Consider the following 21,119-nt stretch of genomic DNA (forward strand, 5'->3'; position numbering starts at 1 on the left):
ACAACTGATTTCCATGCTATAGAGAAGACAACTCCAAACACTTATATTTACAGAATCACCTTTAGTCAGTTTTGTATCTATTACCAAATTTATTCAGCATTCCTGATTATGTACGTATAATATCTGCTCTTCAGATTCCTCTTTGAACCAATGTTATTATCATACAGATTTTCTCATAAAATGAATGAATTAATTATCTGACATGTCTTTATATTTGTAGAGAACCATGATTTTGGGCTTATGAAAATTATAATTTAGCACATTCCATAAAGGAAGTCCTTTCCCAAGAAGGAAAACTGATGTGGTGGAAAGGGGTTTTTAATTTTGTCCAGAATAATTTACTTCTCTAAAAGAGCAAGAAGGAAAGGGAAGTGAAACAAAAGACAAAATGTTTAACCATTATTATATTTAGGAATGCAGGAGTGTCTTACATTACATGTATTTTCTTTATAACTAAAATGTCTCATGACTTAAATGTCTTAAAAATGTTTTAAAAATAGAATTAGTTGTGTGGGGAAGGATGGAAAGTACAGGTAGTTCTTCCTGACTTCGTCCTTAGCATCAGTCTTTCCCATGGAAACAGAAACTGTAAGCCTCTATTCTGTAGATTTATGCTTTCTTTTTTGTCACTCTTCAGTACATCTGTCTTAGTAAGAGGCATACCACAAGCAATTAATACACGCTTCCAGAACAGATTACTGGGAACATGCTATAATGTTAAGGAAGAGCGAATCAGGACTCAGGAGGCAGAAGTTCTGTAGAACCAAGGAAAGGAACTGTCCCCAAGCTGTTTTGTCAACCCTGCTCTCTGGCTCTCTTTAGAGAAATGCTTGTTTTGCTCTCACACTTGGCAGTCCATCTGACTGCCATGCCCAGAAAATAGCCTAAGTCTTGCCTGGAGAAAGTCCAGTTTATAGCACCAGCAACTAGTGACCAGGAATCAGCTAGGCAATAGGCTCCCTCTTTGGTATTGACTGAATGTCAAAGTCTGCTTTCTGCTGGATTGCCTTACAAAACTATTAACAAGAAGTCACCAAAATTTTTTAACAAAAGGGAACTTAATCGTCACTGCTATGACTCTTGCTCATAAAAATGCTCCCTTAGATGAAGATTTTAACACTGATCTTCTTCAACAGCATGTGTGCTTTGAAATGTTTTTCACTGTAGGCAAAGAGAGTGGTATAGTGGGAAAATTACTGGGGTTATTGGAAATTGAAAAACCCAAGTTCGGTTCCTACTCAACCCCTTGATTTATTCTGCTCAAGTCATTACCTTCTTCAAGGAGGAGTTTTTTCAACTGTCAGATATAGTTCACTTTACCCATTTGTTGATTTTATGGAGTTAAAAAAAATGATCAAAAGGGGGCTACATTGCACAGAGCACATTTATATTATAACTCTGATCTAACTTCACATTATCATTTCACCCCAGTGTGATCAAACCATAAATTAGAAAATACTTAGCTGAGGATAAGAGCCCAGGTCCCTAGGTAGCAGGAATGGCACTAGTAGTCATGATTGTCGCTGCTCTAAGCTCACAGCTGTCACAATAAAATATTACCAAACTTGAATATGACATTAAGAAGTCTTTGACGAAGAATATCATGGATTTTCTAATTTTCCTTAGATGAGTATTTAGTAAGAAATAGGGGTAACAGGTTTATAAAGGAGGATGAATTCTCTGGGTTAGGCAAATACTTGGTTTAATCTAATTGAAGTCAATTCACAAATAGCCTGACATTCACAGGGCAATTTTTCCCCATTTTCTGTTTCTCGAAAGTTCTCAGAAGAGACAAAAACTGCTGGAAAAATTGTTATACTTGGTCACAACCATTTTTAGAGGCTTGCTGTACAAAGGAATATAACTTCCTTCCTGTATGAATCATATACCAAAGGCAAGCACTTTCCTCTCTGTTGATTACCTACTGTAACAGAAAAGGTTTGCCTGTAATTGAATGTTTACTGTTACCTTGTGTAACTTCTAAGACTCCTTTGTTATGATTTTAAATAGGAGATGCTGCTAACATTTAAATTTTCTTTCTCCCCTTCTGTCTTCCCTAAGTACCACATGTGCTCTGGGTTACACATATTTTAGTTTTTAATGCTTTATTCTCTTGAAAAAAAAATACTGAAAGGTAAAATAAAAGATCTACTCACTTTAAAAATGTTTCTGCAGTAGTCAGACAAGACATTAAAAATCACCTTTGTCTCCAATCCTTTCTCCTTCTCCAATACTCTGGCACATACTTTGATCAATGTATTCATCTCCAGCCAGAGAAAAAAGGCAGAATGTTAAAGCAAGTAAAGAAAACAAGGCATTAGAATCACTGGTGGATTTTTCAATAATTTATAATTTTGCCTTGATTTTTTTCTTATGTGACGCCACTAGGGACTGTTACAAATTTAATTTTGCTGTCTGAAAATAAGAGTGGCTGTCTTAAACACAGCCAACTTCTCCACACACCTATATCCAAATTTTAGAAAAGCAAAGCTGTTTCTAAGGCATACCTCTCCTCAGGGTAGGGGTTTCCAGTTTTTTCCTGATTCCCACATAGCTGGGAGGTCCTGAACACTGCCCACTCCCACCCTACTGCCTGCCTGTTCAACTTTCCTCTTGCTCCCCACACAGTAGGGCAGTGTTTGAAGGGAACACATTATGCAATGACTTGGAAAGTGAAAATAGATGATATCCATTTGGTGCAAACTTGCTCTCTCATAGGGTTTTCTGCTTAACAATCTCCCACTGCTCCAAAAAGAAGCTGTGAGCCAACTTTATCCCACAAATCAGAAACAGGAACTGCAGGGGCCTCTAACAAGACTCTGAAACAGGAAGCAGAGGATAGTCCTGGTTGCCACCAGAGAAGAAATGACCTGTGGCAGAGAAGGCTGGCACCTACCTAAGTCACTGGGGAGACTAGGCCACACTGAGCACCTATAATTAGACTTCACCCAGAAATGGAACTAGCCAGAACTACCAACTAATGAATGTCTCCAGCAAACCAAAGGCAACCAGACAGAAGGAAGAAACCAGGCACCTGGGATACAGGGTCCTTCATGATCATGAGCAGTTGGCCATTTGGATAAAAGAAAAAGAAAAAAAAAATGGTGTTCTAAACACTAATTTATTTTCGTGTTTTGGAGTTTTCTTTTTTTCCAATTTCCTAGTAAAGCTCATTTTGAGAATTAAAATGTTGCCTTAGCTGACTTGTTATTAAAAAAAAAAATCAAACTAAGAGGTGCACAGTGCTCTGGGTTTGGAGGGGGTGGGCAGGAGCTGCCCCCTTGGCCAACCAGCAAAAAGTTACAAAACTAGAGAAAAGCTGTGTGTGAGGCTTTGCTGGGATTACTTTCTTAATCTCTTCCTAACCGAAGTGTGTCCTTATGAGTTTGTCAATGTTTGCTCTTTTGATAGTTTTGCCAAGTCTGGTTTCTTATGGGAAGGGTCTGTAAGGCAGCTTCTGTTAGAAGTTCAAATACTGCTGTGTGGGTGGGGATGGCAACCTTTTCACTTATTCACAACAAAATGGGAAACAGGAACAAGAAATAATGAGTTTTTCCAAACATTTACTATATGCAAAGAGTTATACTTAACTAGTTAGGTATAACCTAACTAAGGTTATACTTCCCTAATTCAACATAAAAATATCTTTTGTTAGAATGAAACTAGACTACTATCTCACACCATACACAAAAACCAACTCAAAACAGATAAAAGAATTGAACATAAGATCTGAAACCATAAAATACATAGAAGAAAATATAGACAAAACACTTCATGACATACATCTCAGTAACATCTTTAATGACTGTTCCCTCAAAGCAAAGAGAGTAAAGGAAAAGATAAACAGCTGGGATTACATCAAACCAAAACGTTTCTGTACAGCAAAAGAGACATTAACCAAAACAGAGAGACACACCACTGATTGGGGGTAAAGTTTTGTACTCCATACAACTGATTGGGGACTGATCACAAAAATCTACAAAGAGCTCACCCGACTCAACAAAAACAAAGTAAACAATCCAGTCAAAAAAATGGGCAGAAGAGCTAAAAAGACACTTCTCTAAAGAGGAAATGCAAATGACCAACCAGCATGTGAAAAAATGTTGAACATCCCTTATAATCAGGGAAATGCAAATCAAAACCACAATGAGCTACCACCTCACACCAGCAAGAATGGCACATATTAAAAAAACTAGCAACAACAAATGTTGGCTGCGAGGATGTGGAGAAAAAGGAACTCTCCTGCACTGCTTGTGGGAATGCAAACTGATCCAACCACTATGGAAAGCTGTCTGGAGGCTCCCAAACTACTAAAAATGGAGCTACCATATGGCCCAGCAATTCCACTCCTAAAGATCTACCCAAAGGACACAAAAACATTAATTCAAATGGATACCTGTACCCCTATGTTTATTGCAACAGTGTTTACAATAGGTAAAATATGGAAACAACCCAAATGCCCAAAAAGAGAGGACTGGATGAAGAAGATGCGGTATATAAACACAATGGAATACTATTCAGCAATCAGAAAAGAGAAATTCATGCCATTCACAGCAACATGGATGAAGCTGGAAGGGATTATGCTCAGTGAAATAAGCCAGAAGGAAAAAGAAATTATCGGATGATTTCCCTTATAGGAGGAATATAGAGGAACCAAATAAGGGATCAGGAAAAAAAACAATAAATAAAAAACCAAAATTAACAGGCAACTATAAATCAGAGACATTCTGCAAGGGAGGGGGAGGGAGAAGAATCAAAATGGGAGGGAAGAGCACAAGGGACTATAGTGATGGTGCACCAGTGAACTAGTGGTGGGAATTTTACAGGGATTATACCTGAGAGGCGAACGCAAACATTGTACAAAAATGAACAATGATGTTTAAAAAAAATTATATATATATATATATAATTATATATATATATATATATATATAATGAGATATATATATCTCTCACCCCTTTTGGCTCTCCATGCAGCACCATGGCAGTCGGCAAAAACAAGCGCCTTACAAAAGGTAGCAAAAAGGGAGCCAAGAAGAAAGTGGTTGATCCATTTTCTAAGAAAGACTGGTGTGATGTGAAAGTGCCACCAATGTTCAATATAAGAAATATTGGAAAAATATTAGTGATGAGAACTCAAGGAACCAAAATTGCCTCTGATGGCCTCAAAGGTCGTGTATTTGAAGTGAGCCTCGCTGATCTGCAGAATGATGAAATTGCATTTAGAAAATTCAAGCTAACTACTGAGGATGTTCAGGGCAAAAACTGCCTGACAAACTTTCATGCATGGATCTTACCCGAGATAAAATGTGCTCCATGGTCAAAAAATGACAGACCATGATCAAAGCTCATGTTGATGTCAAGACTACGGACAGCTATTTGCTTTATCTCTTCTGTGTTGGTTTTACTAAAAACCACAACAATCAGATTTGGAAGACTTATGCTCAGCACCAACAGGTCCGCCAAATCCGGAAAAAAATGATGGAAATCATTACCTGAGAGGTGCAGACAAATGACTTGAAAGAGGTGGTCAATAAATTGATTCCAGACAGCACTGGGAAAGACATAGAAAAGCCTTGCCAGTCTATCTACCCATTCCATGATGTCTTGGTTAGAAAAGTAAATATGCTGAAGAAGCCCAAGTTTGAACTGGGAAAACTCATGGAGCTTCATGGTGAAGGCCGTAGCTCTGGAAAAAGCTACTGGTGATGAGACAGGTGCAAAAGTTGAACGAGCTGATGGATATGAACCAACAGTTCAAGAATCTGTTAAAAATAAGACTTTCAATGATGACAAATAAAAAGTCAAATTTGTGATGTTTCAAAAAAATATATATCAATCAATAAATTTTTAATAATCTTGTTCTTAAGGAATCATGACAGTTAGTGGCTATTAAATTTTCTCTCTCAATTTATAATATCCATATTTGGAAGAATAACATGTTGGCAAACATATGTCCAGTTTTCAACTGACTCATGGAAAGCATTCTAGAAAATAGGCTTCACCTCCTACCTATAGTGTAAGAAACAATGTATATGAAATGAAAGACTGTGAAAACCTCACTGGATTTGAAAGTAGAAAATGCAGAAGTAGGCTGGAAGACTCTCAAAAACTACTCAGTCTGAGATAAATAGGAGACAAGGGTTATGCTTGCTTTTGCACTGTTTGTTTATCAAATAAGACTAGAAGTCCTAAGTTGCTTCAAAGAACACAAGTAGAACCATTGCCCACATAGCTCAAACACCTCTGCAGTGACACGGCCTAACTCGGTGTCTTTCATTATGTGCTCAAATAAAGCAGGTCCATAATAGAGATGTTCTTAAATTGTCAGCCAGTGCCTGTTTCCTTCCTGTTACCCACTGTTGCCACAGGTTGAAAGGCGGAGTGAGATTGCAATCTACAGAGAGCCGGGCTAAAAGACCCAGGCGGATGTAATGGCTGGTAGCAGGAAAAGGGGAAGCTGGCAGTCAATTTTACCTGGGTCAACTATGAGAGAATGAGTCAGAGACAGAAAGATAAGAGACAGAAAGAGAGACAGAGACAGAGAAAGAGACAGAAACAGAGGTGGCCTTGAGCAAAGCAAAGTCCCTGGGTCTCACATCAGCAGGAAATCAGGGCAATAAATAGGTTAGGAGAGGCAGAAGCTTGAAAGAGGTGAAAGTGTTAATGGATCCCCTGCTGTGCAGCTTCCTCCTTCAAGGATCCTACTTCATCCTGGCCCAGCTTCCATCCTCTTCCTGTGGATCCCCCATCCTTCCAAGGTCCCTTATGTCAGCCTCTCCTCTCATCACTAACAATTCAACATGATGATGCTCCCACATCTGGCCAAGATGATGCCAGAGTAAGGAGCATCCAAAGTCGTAGGTTTCAGGAACATAATTTCCAGAAGATTGAAAACAGTGAATGGGTCACACACTTCACCTGCACTGAGTGAGTTACCAGGTTGCTTCTAGGATCCTGTCTCTCATCCCCATCTATAATACTGTTCCCACAGAAAGTGTGAGCCTCCAAGCAGCTAGCCTCCATGCTATGACCTGAATGAAGGAATATAATCTCTTCATGATTCCGTTTTCTCCTAAGCAAAATAGGGGAATATAAAGTTGATTCATTCTAGCTATATGTCACAGAACTGAGGGCATCTAAAAAAATGTCTTAGAGACCTTGCCAGGGAAGGTCTGGCTCCTGAATAGAGTAGCTCCATTTCACTGGCATCTCTTATTTTTACAGAAGTGTGCTATCTACATGGCAGGGGCCAGGAAAGGAGGTGGTCTGCTTGGCACCTGCCACTCTGACTGCTAGTTTTGCATAGGTAAATTTGATGAATTTTTATAAAAGCTTTGTTAGCAAATTAGTGTCACCTCAGAATAAGAATGAATAAGAGAATAAGTGTTGCCACAGAACAAGTAGATTATAGTTAAACAATAACCCAAACGTGGAAAATATTCTTCAATGACACCAGTACACAGATAGGGAAGGCTTGTAAAAATGTAAGCAAACTTTAGGCTCATATCCATTCCAGTAAGTTGAGTCACTCCAACACCAGCATTCCCTTTGAAATAGTGAGACCCTTGTTAAGTCATCCTTGCTTACTCTTCCATCTCAGTCCAAGGGTCCTCTCTGAACCCTCCCCACCCTGAGCCTGTCTACACGTTTTTCCCAGGAGGTCAGGGGCATTCAGGGGATCCTCACAGAGGCCCAGCTACAGCCTTTGAATCTATCCTCCCTCCCCTACCCCAAATCCCCCAACTCTAGACTCCTCAGGCCAGGAACATGATATATGCAAGCAATTCATTTACCTCTAAGGACCGAAATGGTTCAATTTTGTATTAATGACATAATTTGAAAGTACCTAATTTGAGAGCTACAGGGAATCTCAAAGAGCAAGTACTCCAACTATCTGCTCTTTTCTGGGGTTTTAAATTACTTGCTCTAAATGAGAAAAGAAGCCTGTTCCAATGCTCTGTCCCTATAAGCCATGCTGCCTTGCCTTTGCAAACTCATTGGATTAAACGAGGGCTTCCTAAGAAACTTCATTTAATTTCCTTCTCCACTTCCACCTCTGCTCAATTTTGCAGGCCTTGCTCACAAGCACATGGTCTCAAGCAGAGCCAGAATAAAAAGTTAGATCTAACTTGAGGGACAGGGCTCTTGCTACCATAGCATAATGATTCTGCTTTCAAGTGGAGCTGGATGACAGACTACAAAGGGCAGCACAGACTCAGGGGCCTAACCTTGCCAGGCTTACTTTGATACATCTTGTACCCTAAGGATGGTTTTTACATATGTAATGGTTTTAAGAAAATTAAAAGAATATTATCTTGTAAATTATATGAAATTTGATTTCAGTGTCCATTAAACCCTGCCACAATTGCTTGTTTAGGTAAGCTGATGGCTGCTCTTGGTGGCAGAGCGTACTAGTTGTGAGAGAGACCTCATGCACATCTACAATTTATCATGTGACCAAAGTTTTGAAAAATTTGCCAATGAGGGTGAAGGGTGAAGGGGTTGAAAAGAGCAATCACTGTCTGAGGAATCAGAAGGAAAGTTCAACTACCAGCAAACTTGGTGGCCCCTCACTTGAGAAAAACAGAGTTTGGACACAACAGGTAACATCTTCATTCTGCCACATTTTCATGCTGAATGAGAAGGTTCAAAGTTCATGGCACAAAGATAGGCAGGGCCCTACTCCCGGGGGCAGTGGCTCTGCGGACAGAGCTGACCTGGAAACACTGGTCTTCCCCACACCCCCACCGCCCCTCCCCTAGAACGCCACAGGATACCTGAAAGGCTCAAAAGGCCCTGCCAGCTCACTGCCATGTGATTCCAAGATGGCAAGTGTCCCCTGATTCTGAGAGTAAATCATCCCAGTTCAATGAAGGCAGCAAGGGCCAGGCAGGACCTCTCAAGGTCAGTCACCTGAAGTGGAATCCCGCATTGACCAGTTTTTACCTTGAGTCCCTAGTCTTCTCAGCTAAAAAAGGCTAAATAAGTACTTCCTTCACGGCTTGTTTGGAGGATTAAATGAGTTACAGTCAAATGTCAGGTTCTTTCTAGTTTTTCTCCTTCCCTTTCCCAGAGATGGATTTTTGGAGAATAAATAGTAAGTGAGCCCTGTTAAGAAATTTTTTTTTCAAATTAGCGTAGCGTTTAAGATATTTTTATAGAGCCTTATAAAAAAATAATCTATCAATGCAATAAAAATAGGCTCTGTGTTTAGGTGGGTGTTTCCTCACATATCTTTTGGTTCTTCCAAATCACAATCCAAAAATAAGTGTGCTGCAGTTTTTAGAAAAGTTATGTTTATCTCATTTTCATAGCAAGTCACCCAAAGAACCTAAGATATATCTATATTCAGTTATGAAGACCGAGGCTGTAAAAAATACCAGAACCAGAAAGTCCTAGTTTATTTAGTCTGGTTTCCTTAACAAGAAGTTCTTCTTGTTCTTAAAATATTCAGCTTTGGCTGAAATCCAAAACTGACATAAGCCTATTTCAGGTGTTCTGAAGTGACTGAAGAGAGTAAGAACTGAAAACAGGACTGGAATATAGAACCTTTTATGTCATCACACATGCAAGGAACTTCTTATTTGAAACTACCATTAAATCAAAGTTTCTACCCTCACTTACACAATACACGTACATATTCTCAACTTCGGTTGTGCAGGGTGCTAAAGTAGGTTTCAGTAACATGTTATTCCTAACATGTGCTCACAGCTAATTGCTTCAATCACCAGAACTACCCAACATTTTCTGAAATCTGTGACAATTTGAAAAGATAGGGTCTTTTTTCATGGCTTAGTCTACCGATCACTTTAATGGTCAACCCAGTCTTAGTTCATTAACATGAAATACCAGCGTTTTAAACTATGTCAACTTAAAAACCTTCCAGCCCAGCAGGGCATACGGGGCAATGAAAGAACAGACGGTGGTTCTTTCACCCAACTCCTCACATACACACCACATGAGGTTAGTGCAAGTTGCAATGTTATCACTTTTGGAAGCAATTACCTGCAAGTTCAAATTACTAAGAGATGGGAGGTTCGAGCCACTAAACTTGTTCAGGGAAAGAGCTGGGGCGATCAAGACATGATAACCAAATTCAGAGACACACTGCCTGCCACTGGTGCGTGGCGTGGGCCACCTTTCCTGCACTCCCCAAACCACACAGAGGGAAACAAGAATGCCACCTGGAACCGTCTTAGGAATACACAGAAGGAAAATACAGGTCAACCTGGGAGCAGAGAAATCAAGACACTGGACGGAGAACTGATGGAAGCCAACAGCTTGCCCTGCTGCAGAGCAGAAGTTCTCCAAGAGGCTCCCACGGCCCCACGAGCCCGCGGGCGGAGGGGTGCCGAGCGGGTGGGTCCCCTGCACAGCACCCGCTCCCAGGGGCGGCGCGCGCCAGCAGCAGTCACGCAGCGCCGCTCGCTGCCCCTAAGGTGGGGCAGTAAGTAAATAAGAAGGAAGCACGCTTGTCGCCCAGAAAAACATGTTTTCTTCCCTCCCCGTGGCAGCCCGGGGAAGCGCGGCCCGTGGCCGCCGAGCACAGGGAAGGGGGTCGCACACGCACCTGCATTGTAAAAGCGGTCCAGCACGGCGGTCTCCCCAAAGTCCAGCTTCCCAAAGTGCAGGGTCTCCAGGGTGGCGCCCACCGCCTCGCACGCCTCCCGCAGGCTCAGCAGGGCCTCGCTCTCGGCCACCACCAGCTGCCCCTGGCTCGCCTCGTTGATCACATAAGCCACGGTGGTCCGCCGGCCGCCCCCGCCGCCGGAGCTGCCCCTGCCGCGGGTGGCGCTGCTCGCGGCGGGGGCGGCGGGGCACGCGGGGCCGGGCGCGCTCTCCACGTTCCAGAAGCTGCCCGGCGGCGGCGGCGGGAGCTGGTCCTCTTCGCCCTCGGCCGCCGGCGCCGCGCCTCCCCTCCGGCAGCTGCCACCCTCGGCGACGGCGCAGAGGCCCGAGGGCGCGAAGGGTGGCACGGAGAAAGTGATGCCTTCGCCCGCCTCCGCGCTCATCTCTCCCGGCCGGGCGGCGGCGGGGTCCCCAGCCCAGGCGCCCCGTCTGGCCAGCCACAGCTCCGGGCTGCTCCGCGCGCGCCGGGCTAAGCAGCTGCCATCGCGGGTCGCGCCCTCCGCGCCGCGCCGCCGCCGCCTCTCGGGCGCCCTGTCCCCCGAAGGCGCGCCGCTGCCGGGCGGCGGCTCGCCCCTCCTCGGCGCCTCCGTGGCCGCGCCGCTCGCCCGCTGCGGGGTGCCGGGGGCGAGGGGTGGGGAGCCGGCTCGGGCGGGAAGGGACGGCGCTTCCTTCTCTTGGCGGGCCGGGTCGCCTCGCGGACCTGCGCCGCGGTGCGGCTCAAGGGCGCCGCGCTCGGGGTGCGGTGCGCCCCGCTCGCCCCGCGCGCCGCTGCCCCGACTCCTTCCGCGCCGGCAGCTCGGGGAGGGGCCGCCGAAGGTGCCCTCTGGGTGCGGGGCTACCTGGCCGGCACCTGACAGGCGGGCGGGCGCCCCGGCCGCGTCCGGGAGCGGCGGCAGCTGGTGCTGCCGGGAGGATCCGCCTCCCCCTCGGAGGCAGCGCCCGCTCCGCGGCGCGATCTGCTCCGCCTCCCCGGCCTCGCTGCTCCACGGCCCGCCGGGGCCGCGGCGTCCCAGCGCCAGCCTCGCCTCCCGAGTCTCGGCGTGGCGGCCACCGGCTTCTGGCCGCCCACTCGTCGCGGCCCCGAAAGTCAGGGCCCGCCCCGGGGGAGGGCGCTGCTGGGAAGCTCGAGTCGGGACGCAGCCGATCGCGCCGCCGCTCGCGGTCTCTGCCCAGCCCCGGGCGCGGCGCGGGCCGGGGTTCCCCGCCGCCGCCGCCGGCTCGCCGCGCGCTGCGCCCCCCGCAGACCCGGAGAAGGCGAAAGCCCGCCACGCGCGCGACGGCAGGAGGGCGCAAAAGTCTCCGGCGAGTCCTCGGGTCTGGCGAGCCGGCGCGAGAGGCGTTGGCGCGCTCCTCGCCGCCAGGGCGCCCCCTCCCGGCCCTGCTGGGCTCGCGCGGCGGCGCTTTGGGGTACCGCGCGCGGGCCGGGGCGGCCCGGGGAGCGCTGCGCGGCGCGCGGCGGGAAGATTTTTAAATTACGCCCTGGAGCTGGGGCCTAAATTCGGAGGGTGGGGTGGGGGTGTGTGTGTGTGTGTGTGTTTGGTTTTTTGATTTTTTTTTTTTTTTTTTTTTTTGGTTCGTGACAGGGGCGCTCCGGAAGTGGTAGGCTACATTTAATAGGTCTGCCCCATCTATTTTTCATTTAAAAATTTGCAGTACCTTGTGTTGTCGTGAATGAGTTGTTGATTGACCTCAAGGGCTTTAAGATCTTAAAACCCGAGTGTCCCCCTTCACCACCACCACCGCTTCCATACTTGCAGCGGATAATGAGGACTACACCCCCGACTTGGCAAATCTTGGCCAGATCAAAGAAAATTAAGTGACTTATTCTGTTTTTTTAAATCGCACCGGGGAAGGCAAAGGGGAATGCCTAGATTGCTTAAGAACAATGAAAAAGTATGTATTTATTGGGGCAGCCAAAAACCAGATGTGTAAGTTCTAGAGAACTTCTCCTGAATGCTGTTAGGAAAATCAGTGAAAGGTTTTCAACGTCCCGTGCTCTGGAACTGAGATTAATGCCTTGTATGGGGAAAAAAAAATAGAAGAAGAAACGCAATTTACTTCAAATTGGGGAAAGGAAAGATGAAAAATTTGAGTAGTAAAGCGTTAAAGGGAGGAAATGCAACTAATAGCTACACAATTCCATCCTGAGTGAAGGAAAGTGACATGGGATTTTTCTAAAGATTTGTAAAATGATAGAAGTAAATTTATACTAAGGAAACTTTATATTCTTCATGTCCACTGGAATCTGTGTGAACCAAACCTGCCTTTGGATTTGAGATCATTAGGAAAGTAGATATATTGTGAAACACTGATCATACTGAAATAAAATATGATGGGATCCTAAAAGATATTCAATTTTTAATATTTCCAACAACTTGGAAGCAGGTAATCTGTGGGAGCAGATAATCTTCCATCCACCCCATCCTGATAAAAAAAAATCAATAAACACTGGAGATTTATTAAGACCATGTCTGGAAAATGAGAGCGCCTTAATTCTCAAATGGTACTTCACTACAGAAATAAGATCTAAGATTATATATTAAGTTCTTTTCACAAACCATAACTTTTTAGGCCCTTTCACAACTTACTTCCCTTCCAGAGTGTTTCAGAGTCCTTTTTCACACACAATTTTTATTTTTGTCTTACTTAGCCCACTTGTTTTACATTGGATTGATGTAATAACTCTAACAGTGTTAATGATGACTGGCACCCACACTCAAAGCAATGCTGAAAGTCTGCTTTTCTTGGTCCCAAAACTCTCTCCTTGCCCAAATGGCATGGTTTAAGCTGCTTCATCTTCAGCCATGTGACATTTCCATTTCTATAACTGATAGTTGACTATGCATAATACAGAATGGATATTCCACAATCCAAGCTGGGGGAAGGAAAGATGAAAAATTTGAGTAGTAAAGCGTTAAGGGGTGGAAATGCAACTAATAGCTACACAATTCCATCCTGAATGGAATATTATCCATTACTATGGAATATTATCCAATATTATCCACAATATCCATTCAGATGGATCAATTTATGACTTAAATTTGGACCCATGAACAGGCAGAAGGGCACCAGGTATGGCATGGATGTGCTGGAATCCCACCTGACCTCAGTTTGCCACACATGCCTCAGAGAGCTCATCTTGGGAATGAAAACCTTTTTTTCTGATTTGATCTTCCAGGATTTTGCAATTTGTCTCTGTAGAAGGAACGCCTTTTTCTAATACAAAAAAGTAGTGGTGAATAGCAGAAAAAGTATTGCCTATTTTGGGTTTTCATGTTTAATCTTGAAGGGCAAAATGGTGGATCTTAAACCTGAGACAGGTGAGAATCTTCTAGCTAGCTAGTTTTGCTTTAGGAGCTAGGTTTGCTCTTTTTCTCTGTATCCTCAGATAAATGAGAATACAATAGATTCTTAATGTGAAAAATTATTTCAGGCGACATGAAAACAAGGTAAATGTAATTTAAATGACTAGAAATGAATAAGAAGACCAACAAAAGGGGTATCAAGCATCTGGAATAATTAATTATAATCGATAATTCAATTGATTATATTTTTTAAAGATTTATTTATTTATGCATACAAGAGCTGGGATACAGGCCAGAAATGTGGGGGGTGAGAGGATTCACTAGAGACAGAGTGGGGAACAGAACAGACAGATTGACCAAAGTACACTGCTGAGGGGAGCAGTGTGCAAGCCAGGAGACGTCTGCTGAGCCATGTGGGTTGCTCCCTGGCTGGCTGGACGTTTGAACTTGTGCTGCAGTGGCCGCGAACAGCTTCATAGGTTGCATCTTAACCTCTTGTGCCACAAAGGAGGTCTCTCAATTGATTATTAAATGTAGCTGATTTTGTTTTGACTTTCAAAATAAAAAGAAAACCCATAGAAGTATACATATTCATATTAATGACTATGTCTCTGCTACTGAATTCTGTAAGAACGTTATTCCACAGAGTCTGACATAGAGGACATTGGGCAATACAATGCAACTGAACATGGATTTCTACAAAAGTATATATGTTCCTCACATATATGTATAATATTTATTAAAGCTAAGAACACAATATTACATATTAATTCAATGAAAGCACTTCTGAGGAATCTAAAATAATATATATCAGATAAAAGCTTTCTGGTTACATTACCTTAATAAATGCGAGGAATAAAAGGGATTGTATTTCTCTTTTTTTAAAGATTTATTTATTTATTTATACAAGAACCAGGGTACAGGCCAGATGCGCGGGAGGGTGAGAGGATTCACCAGAGACAGAGTGGGGAACAGACCAGGCAGACTGATGGAAATACACTGCTGAGGGGAGCAGCAGGCGACACAGGAGAGGTCTGCCACACCATGTGGGGCCCTTGTCAGCCGGCCGGGATCAAACCAGCACTGCAGAGGCTGTGGACAGCTTCACAGCCTGCGCTCAACCACCTGTGCCACCAGGAGAGATCCTGAAAGGGATTATATTTCTTATTGTAAGCTAAAAACTTGTTATATTTTGCATTGGGGGGAAAAGGAATCCAAGGAAATATTTAGATGCTTCACAAATGGCAATTTTTTTCTGGAAGCTATTGGCAGTATTAAATCATAATCATTAAATGATGGAATTGTAATATCATAAAGAGTCCATGACATATTTATACTGAAAATGGCAGCAGAACTGAAGTTTATTAGTCAGAATTATGTTTTTATTCAGAGCTCACCACACTTCTACTTAGAGATATAGACTGGGAAACCTTTAAGGGCAAAAATTTTCCTCATAAGAGTTGGAGAAATATCGAGAGATTTCTTCTTTTGTTTATGATAGAATAGGTAATTCTGATCACCCCTGTCTTTGAAGAAGACTAAGGATGCTGGACAAATCCTATATATAGGCATCAAAGAACTATGAGGCAAGGAGGAACTATCTGGCCAGATTCTGGAAGAGAGAACAGAGTAAGAGGTTAAACCTCCAGCAATAGCTGCTTTTGGCCTGGCAATTTTTGTGGATCTGATCTGAATCAGACAGCAGAGAGGCTGAGCTGCATTTTTAACACCTTGAAGGACAAAAATAAAGATGAGATAACCTAAGCATAAGGAAGAACTAGAAGTAAAATAACCCTTACATGGAAAGCAATCCTGTCTCCAGACATCTGAGTAACTCAGAACAGTCTCAAACCCCCAAATTGGATAAGGTAATTCCAGTCATTCAACAAACTTCCCTCGGGAAGCATCAACCATCATCTGGGTCATGAATTATTTCTACAACATAAGATCTATAGATATTGGGAAACATTTGGATACACGGTAGAATGGTGGGGTAGGAAAAAGTATGTGAATTCATCTGTTCCTGAGTTTTCCCTTCAGAACTACTATGCATTTGTATCCCCATAGTCTCTGCCCCAGGAGACTAATTTGTATGAATGAAATCAATAGGCTTCCATGCTTTCTGTTTGCCAACTGGGTTTGGCTAATGGGGAGTCCAGGCAGGGGATCTGGGGGAGGAAGGATGTTGGAACGCTATGACTCACCTCAGCCTGGCTCTGTTCCTCAACAGGAAGTCATTGCTCATCTCAAGGCGGCAGGTCCTACAGGATTCACTTTCTTCCAGTGTCTCAGAACTGTCTCCCACCTTGTTCTTGGGCACCTAGAAGGAATGACAGCTTTGAAGCTGCTTCCTCAAGTATCTGCACCATCCACTGAATTTCCTTATTCCATCTATACCTTTAAAATTAGTCTTTTTGTAAATAAATCCACCTCAAATTATCTTGTTTTTTGTTGGGACTCTGATAACTACCAATGAGCTTTAGAAAAAGGAAAACTAATTAGAAAACCTCTTTGGGCCTGTTTGTTTCTTCATCCATAAAGTAATGTGTTGAATTGGATCAAATTGGAAATCCCTGGAAGCAGTAATGTGTTGCCTTTAAGTATTCGGTTAAAATATCAGTTCTTATATTGAATTGAAATGTGTACAGCATGTAATACCACTGGGTAACCAAATAGGGAACTTCATGGAAATATTTCAGATAGTGCATATAAGGAGTGTGAGGTAGTTAGAACATCACTGTTTTGTTAACTCGTGATGAGCTTGGATCCAGATCATCAATAGCTACTAACATCCTTAAAAGAGAGAGAACCAGATATGATAGCCTGTGTCTCCTGATGAAAAGACACCACCAGTTACAAAGTAGTCATACCCAAAACAGAGGACATGAATTTTATCAAAGTCCTAGAATCCCAGACTGAGTAAGATCCCATAACTAACGACCAAACCAAAGAGAAAAAAAAAAGATTTATATTCTCAGGAAATGCAGTGGGTAGAAACTAGACTTTGGAAAACTGTACAACTTTCTTTCACAAGAAAGTTACTACCACTAGCTGATGCTAAATTCATTTTCTAGTAATGACATGGTCAAAAGTGTCTTAGGCCCATTTCCAATTGAAAATTAACAATAATGATAATATAAAAATAACAACAATAATAATGCTAACTGCTTTATGGACAAAGCTCAAGTCTCCCATCTTTATAGACAAGGAGCCCAGAGGGCAAAAGTTTATACGATATCAGATAAGGAGTTAATAACAAGACCAGGGTTCCAGTCCATATCTGTTAAACACTGCCATTATCCACTACTTCTTTTTTTTTTTTTTAAAGTTTAAGAAAATTTATTTTTTTATTATTTTTTTTAATCTTAAATTTTATTTTTATATTCCCCCATACAATTGCAAACGCCCCATTCTGACCCCAATCCTTCCCCTCCCGCCCCCCACCCCCAAAAAGTGTCTCTGGTTCATAGTTTTTTGTTGATTTTGATTTTCACTTTCTTATATTCATTTTCCTGGTCTCTTATTTAAGTTTTCTAGATTCCTGCTATGAGTGAGACCATCCGGTATTTTTCTTTTTCTTTTTGGCTTATTTCGCTGAGCATGATCCCTTCCAGCGCCATCCATGTTGCTGCAAATTGCATGTGTTTATCTTTTTTGAATGCTGAGTAATATTCCATGGTATATATGTACCACATCTTCTTGATCCAGTCATCTACTTTTGGGCATTTGGGTTGTTTCCAAAGCTTAGCTATTGTAAACAGTGCTGCTATAAACATAGGAGTGCAGGTGCTCTTTGGAATTGATGTTTCTGTGTCCTTTGGGTAAAGACCTAGGAGTGGAATTGCTGGATCATATGGAAGCTCTATGTTTAGTAGGTCCAGAAATCTCCACACAGCTCTCCATAGTGGTTGGACCAGTTTGCACTCCCACCAACAGTGCACAAGAGTTCCTTTTTCTCCACATCCTCGCCAACATTTGTTGTTGCTAGTTTTTTTAATATGTGCCATTCTCACTGGTGTGAGATGGTATCTCATGGTAGTTTTGATTTGCATTTCCCTGATTACAAGTGATGTTGAACATTTTTTCATATGCCTGTTGGCCATTTGCATTTCCTCTTCAGAGAAGTTTCTTTTTAGCTCTTCTGCCCATTTTTTGACTGGATTATTTTCTTTGTTGTTGCTGAGTCTCATCAGCTCTTTGCAGATTTTTGTGATCAGTCCTTTATCACTAGTGTTGGGTGCAAAAATGTTCTCCCAGTTGGTGGGGTTTCTCTTTGTTTTTGTTATTGTCTCTTTTGCTGTGCAGAAGCTCTTTAATTTGATGTAGTCCCAGCTGTTTATCTTTGTCTTCACTATCACTGCTTTGGGTGATGTGTCTGTAAAGATGTCTTTGATGTGCAAATCCCGTTATCCACTACTTCTTATAATAAAGGGGTAAGATTGTCACATCTGAAAATATCAAACATCCTGCTTCTTTTGTTCTAAGGGGAGAATAAGTGACCGATTCATCTAACAGCTGCTTAAAGTTAAAAGGTTGACGAGAAGTTGAGTCTATCAAATTTGTAAGCTTTGGCAACATACAGTAGATTTGTTTCCAGAAGCTCCCATCAGAAGCCAGAGAGAGTGAAGTCTTGGGTAATAACTAGGGTAAAGTCAACAGGGTTGAACGTGGTTTCGGTTTGTTTGATACCTGTTTTGTCTTAAAGTTTGCCATTGATTTCATAACTTATGTTAGAGTGTTTTAATATAAACCATGTTTTAGATTTCTTAATCCTGCAAGAAATATCTGTGTTCTTAGAAGAAGGAACTTGGTTACTTTGTCTATCCAAGAGTTCAAATTCTCTGTTTCCGCTTCAGCGACCTTCTGGCGTGGAGACTCTTAGCTGTGGGCACAGATGATATTCATGTGAGGAGTTTTGCATAATTAGAGATCCCTAAACTCTTAACTCCAAGAGATGTGAGTTAAACAAGTTTAAGGGCAGGAATTCCATCAATATGTGTATATGATTTGATAGAACAATTTTATTATCTAACAATGTTATTCTTGAGATTTTCAGACTATTGAAATGATTCGATAAATTCTTAAAAATGGGCAGTTACCGGAGTTCAACTACTACAACACTAGGGTTTCTAACATGTGAAGAAATTGTCATAAACTTGAAACTGAGTAAAAATATTCACCTCAGGCAAGCAGAGAAATCTGTCCCACTGTTCTTGCATTAAACCATATGAGTGAATAATGATATCCCCAAATTTTTAGCATAAAAACTTATTTTGAATTCTCTTGATATGCTCCTTCTAAAAGCATGGCTGTTAACATTTAAAATTCCCCTTCTTTCCTAATAAACGTAAGCAATTACAATACAAATGAATGGCACTCTTCACATTTTGTGAAAGAAAGATAAGGCCTCATCTACTTAATGTTGCCATGCTGTCCCCAACATACTCACCATCTCTCAGACTGTCAAAGTGTCACTCTCTTCATTTCGGTAAAAATTCTAGCTATTAAAGTCTCTCCTTAAATTTAGATAAGCAAACTATCAAAAAGATATACATAAGGCCACAGCAAGAGTTTTGTGTAAGTAACAGAAACCAACAATCTACCAAAAGCAAAAATTAATTTTTTGCAAAGATATTGGGGCTCATGGTGTCCATGCAAGGTTGGGGTCCAGCTCAGAAACCAAAAGCCTTCAGTGACCAGAAGCTTTGGCTGACATTGTTCCATAGGAACAGTACCTGTGACTTTGTCCCAAACAGGCGTCATAGTTATTTTCTCTGACACTACAGTTGTTACGAGACATAGTCATCTAAAATTAATAGTGCTGGTTCATGAATAAATAGACAAGTCAATGAGACAGAATGGAAAATCCCAAAATAGATCCAGTTACATACGAAAATTTAGTAAAAGACAAAAACAGCCTTTTAGATTATTGGGAAAGGATTTTTTTTTTAAGTGGTATTGGAATAACTACATAGCCATATGGAAAAGTTAAAATTGGCTTCTTCCTCTACACCATACACCACGAAAAATTCCAAAATGGATGTAAGATTTAGTTATTTAAAAATTGAAACTATGTGAGTACTGAATAAATACATGGGTAAATTCTGTTAAAACTTAGGTGTGAGGAAAACTTTCAGGACTCTGACTCAAAATCCAAAAGTAAAAAAGGAAACAGATAACTTGGTAACATAAATATATTTTTACGTGACAAAAGACATCATAAGCAAATTAGAGAGAAAAGTAGCAAACTGGAAAAAATGTCTACAATTTATATTATATCTCATAAATGAGTTTCTAAAAATAGGCATCAAATATCCTACAGAAAAATAAGCTACAGAAAAACAGACAATTCATAAGCATGAAAGTATCTTTTGCTCTCCCCTCAAAAATTGCTCCATCACATATTTTATGAGGTAAATGCAAATTAAAATTATACTAATATTCTACTTTTCTTGTATTATGCTGGCAAAAATACAAGTTTGACAACATATTCAATTGGCGAGGCTGGGGGGGAAAAAAAGGTACTCATTTGTTTCTGATAGAATTCAACAAATGATAAAATACCTGAGGAGGGAAATTTGGCAATATCTAGAAAGTTATATAAACTCTTATCCTTTGACCTAGAAACCCTACTTCTAAATATTTAACCCAAAGATACATTGGTAAATTGTATACATTGCATCATGTATTATTTCATAAAAATGATGAAAGACATTTTTTAAAAGATTTATTTATTCATGCATACAAAAACCAGATGTGCGGGAGGGTGAGAGGATTCACCATAGACAGAGTGGGGAATAGAACAGGCAAACTGACGGAAATACACTGCTGAGGGGAGCAGCGGGCGAGGAGGAGACAGGAGAGGTCTGCCACGCCACGTGGGTATGTCCCTGGCTGGCCGGATTGAACTCGCACTGCAGAGGCTGCAGACAGTTTCACAGCACTGTGCTTACCCGCCAGCACCAACAGGGAGGCCCATGAAAGACATTTTTAAAAGGCTGTTTATTTTGGGGGAACTGTAACCCCTAGGACTCACTGACATGTACAGAGTCAGAAAGAAAGAAAGATATGGACGCTGATACGCTTTTTATAACGTTATCCAGTATTCATCTTTTCTATTTTCGATGCCTTAATGCATAGTTGTAAGAGCACAATTCACATGTGTTCTTGTATTTTATCAAC

At 42.0% G+C, this 21,119-nt stretch overlaps 1 protein-coding gene and 1 pseudogene across 3 annotated transcripts in view; one reads left to right on the plus strand and one right to left on the minus strand.

Annotated features, from left to right (window-relative positions):
• Positions 1-11,459, minus strand: part of MAP3K5 (mitogen-activated protein kinase kinase kinase 5) — a 212,589-nt gene extending 201,130 nt beyond the window's left edge. For 2 of the 3 annotated variants that reach the window (XM_037520446.2, XM_054697861.1), the window contains exon 1: positions 10,574-11,046. In XM_037520446.2, coding sequence (XP_037376343.1) covers positions 10,574-11,015 — 442 coding nt within the window. In that variant the 5' untranslated portion in view covers positions 11,016-11,046. Of the gene's footprint in view, positions 1-10,573 lie in introns of all 3 variants that reach the window. The other variant, XM_037520445.2, reaches the window with a different exon arrangement.
• LOC119253153 (40S ribosomal protein S3a-like) lies at positions 4,982-5,800 on the plus strand (annotated as a pseudogene).
• Positions 11,460-21,119: the final 9,660 nt, after the last annotated feature.

Source organism: Talpa occidentalis, unplaced genomic scaffold (genome assembly GCF_014898055.3).
Source record: "Talpa occidentalis isolate TD23 unplaced genomic scaffold, MPIMG_talOcc4v2.1 talOcc4.2, whole genome shotgun sequence".
In the NCBI taxonomy this organism is placed as follows: domain Eukaryota; kingdom Metazoa; phylum Chordata; class Mammalia; order Eulipotyphla; family Talpidae; genus Talpa; species Talpa occidentalis.